Here is a 14,592-nt window from a genome sequence, read left to right as displayed (position 1 = left end):
ACGAGATCTGTCCCGAGTACCTCAAATCTCTGGATGTTATGGGACTGTCTTGGCTGACACGTCTTTGCAACATCGCGTGGCGGTCGGGGACAGTACCACTGGAGTGGCAGACCGGGGTGGTGGTCCCTCTGTATAAGAAGGGGGACCGGAGGGTGTGTTCCAATTATAGGGGAATCACACTCCTCAGCCTTCCCGGTAAGGTCTATTCCAGGGTACTGGTGAGGAGAATCCGACCGATAGTCAAACCTCGGATTCAGGAGGAGCAGTGTGGTTTTCTTCCCGGTTGTGAAACACTGGACCAGCTTTATACTCTCCATCGGGTCCTCGAGGGCTCATGGGAGTTTGCCCAACCAGTCCACATGTGTTTTGTGGATTTGGAGAAGGCTCGGGCATCTGCTCAGGATGCCTCCTGGGCGCCTCCCTAGGGAGGTGTTTTGGGCATGTCCCACCGGGAGGAGGCCCCGGGGAAGACCCAGGACACGCTGGAGGGACTATGTCTCTCGGCTGACCTGGGAACGCCTTGGGATCCCACCGGAGGAGCTGGAGGACGTGTCTGGGGTGAGGGAAGTCTGGGAGTCCCTGCTTAGACTGTTGCCCCCGTGACCTGGCTCCAGATAAGCGGAAGAAAATGGATGGATGGATGTCAAAAATGAAATTAAAGCAAGTCCTGGTTTAGTCCTGGTTTAGTCCTGGTTTAGTCCTGGTTCAGTCCTGGTTTAGTCCTTGTTTAGTCACAGTTTAGTCACAGTTTAGTCACAGTTTAGTCCTGGTTTAGTCACAGTTTAGTCCTGGTTTAGTCCTGATTTTGTCCTGATTTAGTCCTGGTTTAGTCCCGGTTTAGTCCTGGTTTAGTCACAGTTTAGTCCTGGTTTAGTCCTGATTTTGTCCTGATTTAGTCCTGGTTTAGTCCCGGTTTAGTCCTGGTTTAGTCCTGGTTTAGTCCTGGTTTAGTCCTGGTTTAGTCCTAGCTCCTGTGGGATGTGGTTTTGCTGATGGACTTCACTCAGGACTAATAGACTTAAGTCTCTAGAGACTCACACACTGTACAATATACAGCACTAAACTAGGACTAACTCTGGACTAAACTAGGATTAAACCAGGACTAGACCAGGAGTAAACCAGGATTAAACTGGGACTAAACCAACACTAAACCGGGGTTAAATCAGGACTCTACCAGGACTAGACCAAGACTAGACCAAGACTAAACCTGGACCAAACCAGGACTAAACCAGAACTAAACCAGCACTAAACCAGGACTAAAACAGCACTAAATCAGGACTAAACCAGGACTAAACCACCATTAACCCATTATGAAAGAGAAAGGGAGAGGGAAATAAATGCCTGCAGAGGATATGGAGGGATGGAGGAGAGCAAGAGAGAGGACAAGAAATGAAGGGGACAGGGGCAAACAGAGAGAGAGAAAGAGAGAGAGGGAAGGAGGGAAAGAGAGGAAAGAAAAAGAGAAAGTGATACAGAGACTGAGTGAGGGGAGTAGAGTGAGAGAGAGAGGAGAGGGAGGGAGTGACCATAGCAGAGGACGGCGGACAGAGACACACCCCACATAGACCCAGCTTTGGACCAGACCAGGATCCGGACTCAGATCTGGGATTTTTAAAATGGACCAATGAGGATTTAAACAGAAGAGACTCATGTGGGATTTTACTTTTGAAAATATTTTTACATTTTGAAGAAGAAGTGATTTTAAAAAGAGGAAACAAATCTGAAATGAGGAAATGATGAGTCTATCAGGCATTCAACTCACTTCAGACAGGTCCTGGTTCAGTCCCATTTAAGTCCTGGTTTAGTTCTGGTTTAGACCTGGTTTAGCCTTGGTCTTGATCTGGTTTATTTCTGCTTTATTCCTGCTTTAGTCCTGGTTTAGTCCTGTTATAGTCCTAATTCAATTCTGGTTCAGGCCAGGTTTCGTCCTGTTCTGTCCCAGCTTGGTCCTGCTTTTAGTACTGGTTTAGTCCTGGCTCAGTCCTCTTTCAGTCCTGCTTTAGTCTAAGTTTAGTCCTGATTCAATCCTGGTTTAGTCCTGGTTTAGTCCCGCTTTAGTCCTAATTTAGTCCTTGTTTAGATCTGGTTTAATCCTGGTTCAGATCAGGTTTAATCTCAGTTCAGTCCTGGTTTAACCACATTTTAGTCCTGGTTTGGTCCTGATTTAGACCTGCTTTAGTCCTGATGTTCTCCAGTCCTCAGGCTATTCCCCGGTCTGGACCCTGGTCCAGACTCTGGTCTGGGTGTGGTCCTGGGGGGCTCCTGTCAGTGGTCCGGTCCCGGCGGGTCTGGAGACTGATCCCACACTTAGTCCTGGTTCTGTCTCTGGTTCTGTATGCGGCGCTGGGAGCTGTGATCTTCTGGTTCATCGAAGGAGGAGCTGAGTCCAACCCCACAGAACCTCAGTACAACGCTTTCCTCAAAGACCTGGTCCAGACCGTCCAGAATCAATCAGGTCTGGACTCTGTGGAGCAGTTTTACTTTTTGTCATCAACATTCCCTGGGGCTGTGATGCTAACTGTAGGCACTACTCTGTCTGAAGTTGTGTTACTGGTGGAGGCTACATCACGTGTTTGTGATGGAGCCTCATACAACAGACAATGACAATAAAGTTATGTATCACCACTGAGATGTCACCAGGCCAAGTTACAGGTCAGACCTGTGTAGAGGCGTATGTATGTTTTCAAGGTATTGCTTCAATAATAATAATGACATACATGCAGGATATATATTTAATGCCATACTGTGCAGTATTTAAGGCAAAGCAATAACACCCTTCAGTGTCTCTGGGTTAAACCTACGTTTGACCCACCCTTCAGTGTCTCTGGGTTAAACCTACGTTTGACCTATCCTTCACTGTGCCTGGGTTAAGAGAGCGGGTCTTGGTCAGGACTACCTCAGCTGTGCATGTTTTGGATTGTTGCAAACTCCTAATACAAACACCTATAAGGTTTAATGACACACTGTGAAACATTTCCATGGAGATGTGCTGGCGGAGTATCCTGCATCAGTAAAGTTATATAATGCAAATTTAAATATTTGATTAACAGTTATCTATAATGTGATCTTGTTTAGAATCATTTGGTTTGACAGAGATCTGCCCTGAGCAGACTCTGATTGACACATCTAGAGCTTCCTCATACTCTCATTAGGTCCATGAGGTATGGATGGATACACAGCCCCCTGGAGTCTGTGTAACTCACTCTGCCCCTGGAGTCTGTGTAACTCACTCTGCCCCTGGGGTCTGTGTAACTCACTCTTCCCCCTGGTGCCTCTGTGCTGTCTGTGCAGCGAACGCCTCATACTCGTTGGAGGATGTGATGGAGGGAGTGCGCTCAAAGATGGAGAAGGATTTTCAATCCATTTGGCTCCAGAGCCCAAAGAGATGGAACTACACCAGCTCTATGTTCTTCTGCTGCACTGTGTTCACTACTGTGGGTATGTGACAACACACTGCACCAAAACACCACCCAAACATCACCTAAACACCACCCAAACATCACCTAAACACCACCCAAACACCAAAGACCAAAACCTCATCCAAACTACATCAGCTCCATGTTCTTCTGCTGCACCATGTTAACTACTGTGGATATGTGACAAACAACACTGAGGTCATTTTCACACGTTAGTGGCTCTAGATTTAATTCAGTTTGCTTTACTTTTGGGTCGGTCTTATTCACATACACCACACATCATTCACCACATACACCATGAGCCACGTGAGAGTCCATCAGCTGATCAAAGAACTTATCTCCATGACAACGAGCTTCAAGAGACAGAGCCCTGTGACACACACACACACACACACACGCCCACTTCCCCTGTACACGGAGGTCTTTCACCTGTGGCTAAACACCCCGTGAGGAGTGTACGCACTGGTGGAGGAGGAGAAAAAGACACACAGACAGGCTAGGGTTCTCCTGCGCAGAGAGACCCAGGCTCGCACACACACGCACACACACACACACACACACACACACACACGAACATGTTTAAACTATTTCACACCCTAACAGTTGAAAAAGGTCCAAACGTCAGCACAAAACAATGGTCCAGGGGCCAAATGTGACCATCAGACAGACTTTTGTTGGCCCTCAGACTCTGAGTCTTTCCCAAATCATCATAAGCAAATGTGTTTATAAAATCACAATAGTAAAAGCCAAAGTTAAATCTGGCTCACCCTATTGTTCTCTTTGTTCCCTTTATTTGCTTTGGGTCTGATGATGGGGTTATAGATGGGGAGAGATTATGTCTGAGGCTCCCATTCCTGTTCAAGGAAGGATTGTCATTTCAAACAAATATAGCTTCTTTAACTCCCCTCTTAAACCATTTCTTTTCTCTGGCTAAGATCGGAATTTCACTATCTTCAAAGGAGTGGTTAGTGGCTTTGAGGTGGAGATGCACATCCTCGCGCTGGTGTTGGTACATCCTCACACTGGTGTTGGTACATCCTCGCGCTGGTGTTGGAAGTGGTTGTTTGGTTTCTCCAATATAACGCTCACTGCACTCTTCACTGCACTGAATGGAGTAGACCACATTACTTTGTTCATGGCTTGGGGTTTTGTCCTTTGGATGATACGTGTTTGTGGGTTTGACAGACCGGAATTTCATACTGTCTGAAATTTCTCTGATGTTTTCAGACCCACCAGCTGTGTAAGTATAGTAGTTAGTAGTAGTAGTAGTATAGTTAGTTAGTAGTTGTTATAGTTATAATTATAGTTATAGTTATAGTTATAGTTATAGTTAGTCATTCTAGGTTCAGATTCCCTGTTGTCCTGTTTTTTGCTCTTTTAGATCTATCGAAGGCGCATTTTGGATATCCACAAGCAGAGAGGGCTTTCTCCACATGTTGCTCCTCCTTCACTTTTCCCTCTGTGTTTGTGGGCACCACCTGAGCTCTGTGGTGTAGAGTACAGATCACTCTGAGTTTGTGCTGCAGTGGATGGTGTGAGTCAAACAGCAGGTATTGGTCAGTGTGTGTGGAGACATGTCCTTCTGCTGCCGCCTTCACTGATGTGGGTCAGTTTAACACAGACACAGGAAAACACAAAGCTCTGAAAGGTCCAGAGGTTAAAACATCAATAAAACCTTTAACCCAAACGCCACTGTCTTCACTGACGAGGCTAAAGAGAACAGAGCATTTCACTGGAGGGAAATACTCCTGGACTGACAGGACTGCCCTGGTCTTTATAATGAGCTGATGTGAGCCTCGTGCTGACCCCAGTGGAGTTTACACAATGCTCAGCTGTTTCACATGGTTGGAATATCTCCTCTCCTCTGTCTTTCTCTCCCTCATTCTCTCCTCCCTCTCTCCCCATCTCCTCCCTCTCTCTCTTCTATCCAGCCCACCTCCTCTCCTCTCTCTCCTCCCTCCCCATCTCTTCTCCTCCCTTACACCTCTTCTCCCTGTTTCTCCCCTCCTTTCTTTCTTTCCTTCTTTTACTGTCTCTCACCCTCTCTCTCCTCTCCTTCACCTCTCTTCTCTCTCTCTCCTCTAACTCTACTCCATCTCTCTCGTTCTCCTGATTTGGACATAATGGCTTTATGGCTTCAGCTGTGGTCTTAGTTCATTTAAGTGAAATAGAGAGAGAGAGAGCGTCTGAGCATGCGCAGAACCAATGAAGCTAATTTGGTTCTGACAATAATAAAATAAATGTGTTGTTCTTTATTTGTATTAGTCTAATCAGAACTATTTATATTAATGAATGGAACACACAGAGAAAATCCAACATGGTGGCGCCCTGTGTTTGGATAAAGTTTGATCTCCAACAGTTCAAATATTGATGGTACTTGTGTTATTTTACCTTATTCTTTCTGTGACCTGCTCCTGTATTCAGCTTCTGCGCTTATAAATGTACCGTTAAGTTCCGTTATGCTCCGTTATGCTAATGATATGCTAATGTTGCTAACGTGTACACGCCGCTAATGTCAACAAAAGCAGAAATTCACTCTCAAACATTGCTGTCAGATTTTACACTTTTCTAACTTTTTTGAGTTGTGCTTATTGTTTTTCCGACTTGATAATTGAACGAACATCTCAGAGACGACGTCATTCTGATATTCAAGTTCGACCTCCGATGGCGACCGCAGCATTAGGCATGTTTTGTCCTTTCTTTACATTATGGCTGCTAGGTAACAGTTATGAGTTATCTCTATGTATGTCCCTGTCCCAGTCCCCACACTACAGTATGTCCCTGTCCCAGTCCCCACACTACAGTATGTCCCTGTCCCGGTCCCCACACACTACAGTATGTCCCAGTCCCCACACTACAGTATGTCCCTGTCCCAGTCCCCACACTACAGTATGTCCCAGTCCCCACACTACAGTATGTCCCTGTCCCAGTCCCCACACTACAGTATGTCCCTGTCCCGGTCCCCACACACTACAGTATGTCCCAGTCCCCACACTACAGTATGTCCCTGTCCCAGTCCCCACACTACAGTATGTCCCAGTCCCCACACTACAGTATGCCCCTGTCCCAGTCCCCACACTACAGTATGTCCCTGTCCCCACACTACAGTATGTCCCTGTCCCAGTCCCCACACTACAGTATGTCCCAGTCCCCACAGCAGCGTCCCATAATAATTTTATTACAATTTCTTTTTTGTTTTTTTTTAAATGGTCTGCCCGCTAGTGTGATATGCAGCTATCCATAGAGGTCACCGATAGCATGCGGTGATATCAGCTCCCATTGAGCACCGCAGTTTTTATTAAGTGTCTTTTATTAAGTCATTTTAGATAAATATTGTGATTTAAAATGTGCAAATGATAACATAATGACCCACAGGTGTTGTAGATTATAACTGTAGAGAAAGAACAGGTCTGATTTAACAGGGGAGCAGATTTAGTCTTAGACATTCACGTCATGCAGCAGTTTTGAACATGAAACATGATTCATGTTGTTGAGTTATGATCTCCCAGTGCTTCCTCTGTGTGCGGTTCTGCTCTCTAATTGGTCCGGACGCAGGTCACATGACGCATTAGAGTATTTTATTGTCTCTGATGAAGACAAGTGGTTAAAGACGCTAATGGCTAATGGCTAATATCCAGGAAGTGAAGACAGCACTTTACAGAATTACCAAACCTCCTTTGCATCCTCTACTCCTCTGACCCTCTCCTCTGCTCTGTGTGAAAATCTCCATCCTCTGCTCCTCTGACCTTCTCCTCTCCATCCTCTGCAACCTCTGCTCCTCTGACCCTCCTTGGATCCATCTGACCTTTTCTCCTCTGACCCTCTCTCCCTTGACTTTCTCCTCTGCATCATATGACCCTCTCCTCTATTCCATCTGAACCTCTACATCCTCTGCTCCTCTAACCCTCTCTCCTCCAACCCTCCTCTGGCCCTCTCCCCTCTGGCCCTCCCCTCTGGCCCTCCCCTCTGACCCTCTCTCTTCTGGCCCTCCCCACTGACCCTCTCCTCTGACCCTCCCCTCTGACCCTCTCCTCTGACCCTCTTCTCTGACCCTCTCTCCTCTGACCCTGTGGTCTCTAGGTTACGGAGAGCTGTACCCCGTGACGTTGGGGGGTAAAGTGGCGTGTGTGCTGTATGCGATGGTGGGCGTTCCTTTGATGCTCTTGGTCATTCTGGACGTTGGAGATTTCCTGGCCCTGCTCATGACCCGCATATATAGGCATCTGTACAGGCTCTTCTCCACTCTGAGGAGCCGCAAATTCACACCGTGGAAAAAGCGCCAGAAATCCTTCGACCTCCAGAGCCGCCGTATGCTGGAGGATGGGACCATCGTGTTCGGACAAAATGACATGGTTATCAGCAAACCTCTGGACATCAGACAGGTCAGAGTTCATTTATGTCAGAGGAATACAGTTTTTATTCCATTTAGATACTCCTCCTCCTCCTTACTGTTAGCAGTACGAGCCTGCACAAGTCTCCGCCCACAAGCCTACATCACCCGTGCTCCCACACGACAATTCTCCATAAAGATACAAAAACATGATACAAAACTGTACTCAGCAACCTGACAAACCTGATGTGATGTGATAGTGCTCTGAAGGGGGAGTGATTTAGCACGGAGAGCATAGGGAGGGGAGATTCAGTGTTAAAAACGAAAGTGAACCTCTTCCCCCTTCCCCCTCTCCTCCTCCTCTTGCTCCTCCTCCTTCCTCTCTTCCTCCTCCTTTTCCTCCTCCACCTCTCATCCTCCTCCTTCCCCCTCTTTTCCTCCTCTTCTCTTCCTCCTTCCCCCGCTGTTCCTCCTCCTCCTCTTCCTCCTCAGGTTCTCCACTCTCAGGAGACTGTGCGGCAGAGGTCCATCCACCTGCAGAACAACAGGGAGATCTTTGAGCGGATCCTGGCGAGAGAGCAGCTCCTCCGTAAAGGTCCTGTGAGTCGTAGCATGTCGTGTCCGGAGCTGGAGCGTTTGCCCAAATCCAAGAAGCCATTTGTGCTGTGGGACTTTACCGGGCTGGGGGAGGACATGGACCGGCTGGACGTGCCCTTTGCCCTCATTCTCTTCCTCGTCTTCGCATACATTCTGCTGGTAGGACTGGTGCTGCCCCTGTGGGAGACCGAGCTCAGTGGCTTCGATGCATTTTACTTCTGCTTTATCACCGTGACGACCATTGGCTTCGGCGACATCATACCCAAACACCCAAACTATTTCATGCTCACGTCTCTCTTCATTATCAGTGGCATGGCCATTGTTTCCATGGCGTTCAAACTCAGCCAGTCCAAGATTGTCAACGTCTACCGGAAATGCATCAAATATGTGAACCCACGAAAGGACAACGACTGTGGTCACCATGACAACTGACAACGTGCACCAACATCACATACATGAACACGCAGTCTGACTACATAGAAAGCAACACCAGAAAGTACATGAACATGCAGTCACCACGGCAACTGACACCAGGAAGTACATGAACATGCAGTCACCACGGCAACTGACACCAGGAAGTACATGAACATGCAGTCACCACGGCAACTGACACCAGGAAGTACATGAACACGCACTCACCACGGCAACTGACACCAGGAAGTACATGAACACGCAGTCACGACGGCAACTGACACCAGGAAGTACATGAACACGCAGTCACAACAGCAACTGACATCAGGAAGTACATGAACACGCAGTCACAACGGCAACTGACACCAGGAAGTACACGAACAGGCAGTCACCATGGCAACTGACATCAGGAAGTACATGAACGCGCACTCACCATGGCAACTGACACCAGAAAGTACATGAATGCGCAGTCACCACGGCAACTGACACCAGAAAGTACATGAATGCGCAGTCACCACGGCAACTGACACCAGAAAGTACATGAACACTCAGTCACCATAGAACTCCCTAAATACTCAGCATTTCGTCTGGGGCGGGGCTTAGCATTCATGTCAATCAAAGCTGACTAACTGCTGCTGTATTTCTCTAGAGAGAGAGAGTTCATTTCATAATCATCAGATGGACAAATATTAAGGTCAAGTCACAGGTTCAGGTGAGCAAACCTGTCCTCATTCTATCCCTGGTCCTCACCCTGGTCCTCACCCTGGTCCTTACCCTGCTCCTCACCCTGCTCCTCACCCTGGTCCTCACCCTGCTCCTCACCCTGCTCCTCACCCTGCTCCTCACCCTGCTCCTCACCCTGGTCCTCACTCTAACTTTAATCTGTGAATAAATACAAAGTCATAAATCCACATTTTACATAAGGTCTCACACAAAGAGTGTGTGTTTAGTGTAGCTGTGTTCCCTGTGTGTGGAACCTCTGATGAATCAACAGAAAGTTTTTTTTAAAAGTGTCATTGTTTTTGTCATAATTTTAAATTCACTTTGTCTTGTCAAAAGTCTGTTTTTATTTATTTATTTATTTTATTGGGACCATGCATGCTAATGAAACATGATACAACATGAATGTAAACACACTGGATTATAGTCAAAGGCTGCAGTAGACAGCTCAGGTGAAGAGGTAAACACTATTTAAAAGTGGATTGCCATAGTTGCAATAGAATATTAGGTCCCGCCCCGAGCGACATGCCAAGCTTTTAGGGAGTCCCCGGTCACCACGCCAACTGACATCACAAACAAGGAGTTGAAACCTGTAAATATTATAAATAGCCTACTCTCCTGTCAGAGCTGAGGCCAATGTTTACAATGAACTGATACTGAACTGCACGAGCTGTAATGTCTTTAATATATTTTATTAGCAACACACTTCACATCTTAAAGTTTAAATTACCTCAATAAAGCTACAGTATGTCACTTTTGTGGCCAAAATAATAGCATGTTTTTAGTTTTGGATGTTTTTATTACACTAAAAAGCATGTGTCCTTACTATGTGTGGCCATCTCCACAAACCTGACTCTTATTTGGCCTCCTCTGCTAGTTTCCACAGAAATGTTGTTCCTTTGGCTATAATATTCCACAATATGGCATTAAACATATCCATCTCTATGAGGAATGTTCCAAAGCATGGCTTTGACTTTGACAGGGTTTTTAATGGTCTGTAGCGCCCTCAGGTGGTCTGACAGTGCAGCTGCATCTGCTGAATAACTGACCATGTTTAGCCCAAATCTTGAGTATCTAGAGGTTGGATATTTTACATTAACACAACAACAAAAGGTTTACACACTCAACAATAATTTTAAACGAGACTAAACGTGGTCAATTGCTGGAGGCCCGGATGTTCTGGGAAATTCTCATCCCTTTTCTATTGCACCACTACAAAAAGGTGGAGAAAAACCTTTCTGATTGTATTTTCTAGTCTTAATGCTTTTACGTGAATCTGATAAATAAAAGTGACTAAAGGTTTGCAATCTGAGCACTTTGATAAAGTTTTAGACATTTTCCCATTCAGTAGACACAGTAGTTTCCCCTTCTAATTGAACTGAAGGGGGATCAGAATTTCCTGATGCACTGGTGCTGAAATCTTCCCGGACTAGCCAACAATATTGGACAATAGCATTAGCATCGAACACTGCATCTACTATTTCTGTCTGTGGTTTTACAAATGTTTGTGTAACTGTTCAACACTTTTCTGTGACGTTTGATCTTGAAGGACTTAAGCTCCTCAGAAACTTCACTCCATTTTGATTTCCCCAAAGGACCTGGACATGTTTGTGTGGTACGGTTTAAAGCACAGACTGAGGAAAGATGTGTGGATTTAAAAAGGAAAAACATTAAAGATATGTCCTATGTCTGGGGTGAGGGAAGTCTTTTAGTCCCTGCTTAGCCTGCTGCCCCCGCGACCCGGCCCTGGATAAGTGGAAGAAAATGGATGGAAATGAAAGATATGAAAGATGTTTAAATCTGTGACATGAAAGACTGTAGAAGAATGTGTTTGTGAAGCATTAGTCACACTGAGCATGTGCCAAAGTTTGTCTCATCTTAAAGTCAATAAAAAATATAAAATGAAAACCTAAACTAAAGTGTGTTTGATGAGCGCAGAGAGGTGGGGGGACCTACTGCTTGCTTGTCTCTATGGAGATTGTATTAGCCAGGAATGTTCCTCAGTATTGTGTTACACTTATATCTATATCTTGTGTTTTTATTGCCCACAAAGTGTAGCTTTAAAGGGCCTATATTACGCTATTTTCTGATCTTTGTTATGTTGTTCCCTCATCACAAACAGACATGGAGTTGTGTTTTGTTTCATTCACACATGTTTTAAAAAAAACCCTGCATATTTAGACTGAGTTCTTCTTTAAAATAGAAAACTCTTGGTTACACCTTGTGATGTCATATAGTAATACAGGAAGTGCTCCACTGTGTTTCTAAACTCCATCATCTGAATCATCTGGATGATTTCAACCCTGGAATTTCCTATTTCTACTGAACTAAAGGTAAAAGGAGGTGTTAACTTGAAAACTTGAAACAAAACACAACTCCGCGTATGTTTTTGAGGAGGTAACAGCATTATAACATGGGTAAAGGCTCACATCAGTCAGTTTTGCGTAATATAGGACATTTAATCCAATTTTAACAGTGGCAAAACTCTTTAAACTCTATAGGAAACCAGTAAGGTACCGTTCCTTTAATTATGTTCATATTGCCTTTAAGAGGTTAGAGCGTTGGCTCAATCCCAGCTCTGACTGAGCCTATGGGCAAGGCTCTTCACCGCCTGTGTATTGTGCGAATAAGGGAGTGTTTGAGTCATTTATCATAACTGTGGAGTGAATCATTCAGTTGTTCAGATCATGCAGACATACTCCACCCAAGCACCACCCAGCACCACTAAAATCCACCCTCCTCTACCCAAGCACCGCCCAGCATCACCCAAATACCAACCACCACCTAGTAGGCCTGACACGCCTGATACATGGCAGATGGAACGATCCTTTTTGGTCAGTATTTATCGTGATACTTTTCTTTGTACCAATGGGGAACGTTTTATTTTCTGTTGTCAAATGAGATTTGAGTTGTAGAAACTGTAACTTCTATGACTTGTTATAAACTATTGACTTGACTTTATAATAGTTTCTGAGGGACGTGCTGCTTTAGGGAGATCATGTGGCATTAGTAACATAAGGGCATTCTGTATTATCGTTTATCGTATAGGTTTCACCCACCACCATGAACCACCTAAGCGCACACCCAAACCAAGTGAGTGTGACGTCACCCATGGCAGCATGTAACACAATACGACACATCTTTGTCCCAGTGCTGTGTGTGTTACAGTGAACAGACACAGACATGGTTGAATTTAACTCCAAGTTTATTTATAAATATGGTTTATTTCACAGCATTTTCATATAGTACAGTTGGACACTTCGGGGATGGGACGAGGACTGGGGTTAAAGTGAATGACAGATTGCATACTCAGTTACATCATTATATTTAAAATTCCACTAAAAATCTTGCCTAGTCTAGTTTTGCTGAAGTTTATAATGCTACTTCCTGGTTGGACCCAGCAGCAGATGTGATATATGTAGAGGTATTTCAAAAAGTGTTACCTAGCCACCATAATGTAAACAAGAGCCAAAATTATTATAATTAGCATCTTTAGTGAAATGAAGGTTTCAAGTGTCAGAAGAATAAACACATCTCTGTTGGAACATTTCTATGCTGGTGACAGAGGCAGACGGATTCTGTTTAGAGCTACTTCCTGTATTTTTGGATTTTTCTTCACAAACTGACACTGAACTGATGTAAAACTTAGCACAGGGACTATCACCAAAGGAAGTCAGAATGAAACACACGTATGAATCTGTCAGATGCATTTTTAAGGTAAAGCTCTGCATGAACACATTAGCCATTCGTCGTCTCCTCCATAACTCCATGAGGTTTGGGCTGTTTATATTTGTGTGGTTTAATGTATGGACTATTATATTTGCAGAAACATTTTCAGTTGAACATAAACATTTAAAAACATGTTAGAGAAAAAAGCTTTGTTAAAGGACTTTTGGCTGGACTACATGCTTTTCCTATAGAGGTGCTGCAGATGACATTACAACATTTCAATTCAATTCAATTCATTTATTTTTGTAACGCCTAAAATCACAACAACAGTTGTCTCGAAGGGTGTTCATGTTTTGGTTGATGGGGGAAACCAGAGTACCCGGAGGAAACCCATCCAGACACGGGGAGAAACATGAAAAACTCCACACAGAAAGGCCTGGCGACCCGGGGATCGAACCAAACCCTCTTGCTGTGAGGCATGAGTGTTGCCACTCATTCTGAATATTTACAATGACTGGCAAAAGTGTTAATTAGAGATGGACGATGTGGGTTTGTTCATGGCCCATGCTGATTGTTTAGAATCCAGAGAAACCAAAGCTGATAAGATCTGCAATGTTTTATTGGCTAATATGTGGGACTGAGTTTGATTTTCCCCAAATGATGTAATTTATTACAGACGCACCACAGCCCTTTTTTACCACAGACCTATAAGAGAGCAGTGCATCACGTTTTCTGCAGTTACCTCTTTGCACTACTGTTCAAATAAAGCTTTGTTCGTATTCTTTAGGCAGCAGGTCAGCGAAAAGTTAACATTGCCCTCTGCTGGACAGTCAATATGTTAAAAAGTGCAAATATCGGTCCCAGATATTGAAACAATATATTGGTCTATCTCTAGAGTCAATAGTGAGTCATGACTTTCTCCTGTAAAAACTCAAAACAGTAAATCTAAAATGTGACAGAGCTGCTACAGTTTAAGTACACTTATAAAACTCTACAACTCTGATCAGTATTTAGTTTGTCCCGGACTCTAAAACAAACTGTAATCAGAAGGAAACGAGGCAAAAGATAAACCACAGGGACACTATATAGTCTGACCATAGACTGTATAAAGAAATGGACAAAGGGAGTCAAATGAAGGTCATCGAGGCTGGCAGTTATAGAGGCGAATTTGGAACAAAGTTCCACATTTGGAACTCCAACCATGAGTATCATAGCGACCAAATAACAGCAATTTAATCCTCCCCCGAAAAGCATCATCCTTCAATGCTGCACATAGAGACTGGGCCCAGACTGCATGTTTCTGCAGAGTAATCATATGTTTTACCTTCTGAGTTCAGATGGGCGTGATTGGTAGGTAGATTAGCCAATCACAGAAACACATGGTCCATCTGTATTAAAAGAAGCATGGCGGCTGGAGAGGGACAAGAGACAGGGGAGATAAAAATAATA

General features: G+C 44.6%; 1 protein-coding gene across 1 annotated transcript; it reads left to right on the top strand.

The window, feature by feature from the left end:
• The first annotated feature begins 2,184 nt into the window (after positions 1 to 2,184).
• Positions 2,185 to 8,775, top strand: kcnk18 (potassium channel, subfamily K, member 18). Its single transcript, XM_033980160.1, has 4 exons — positions 2,185 to 2,455; positions 3,292 to 3,438; positions 7,497 to 7,798; positions 8,239 to 8,775. Exons 1-4 carry the CDS (start codon positions 2,185 to 2,187, stop codon positions 8,773 to 8,775), a joined length of 1,257 nt encoding a protein of 418 aa, XP_033836051.1.
• The last annotated feature ends 5,817 nt before the right edge of the window (positions 8,776 to 14,592 follow it).

This window comes from Periophthalmus magnuspinnatus, chromosome 15 (assembly GCF_009829125.3).
Source record: "Periophthalmus magnuspinnatus isolate fPerMag1 chromosome 15, fPerMag1.2.pri, whole genome shotgun sequence".
Taxonomy (NCBI): Eukaryota; Metazoa; Chordata; class Actinopteri; order Gobiiformes; family Gobiidae; genus Periophthalmus; species Periophthalmus magnuspinnatus.
This window is presented reverse-complemented; position numbering and strand designations above follow the sequence as displayed.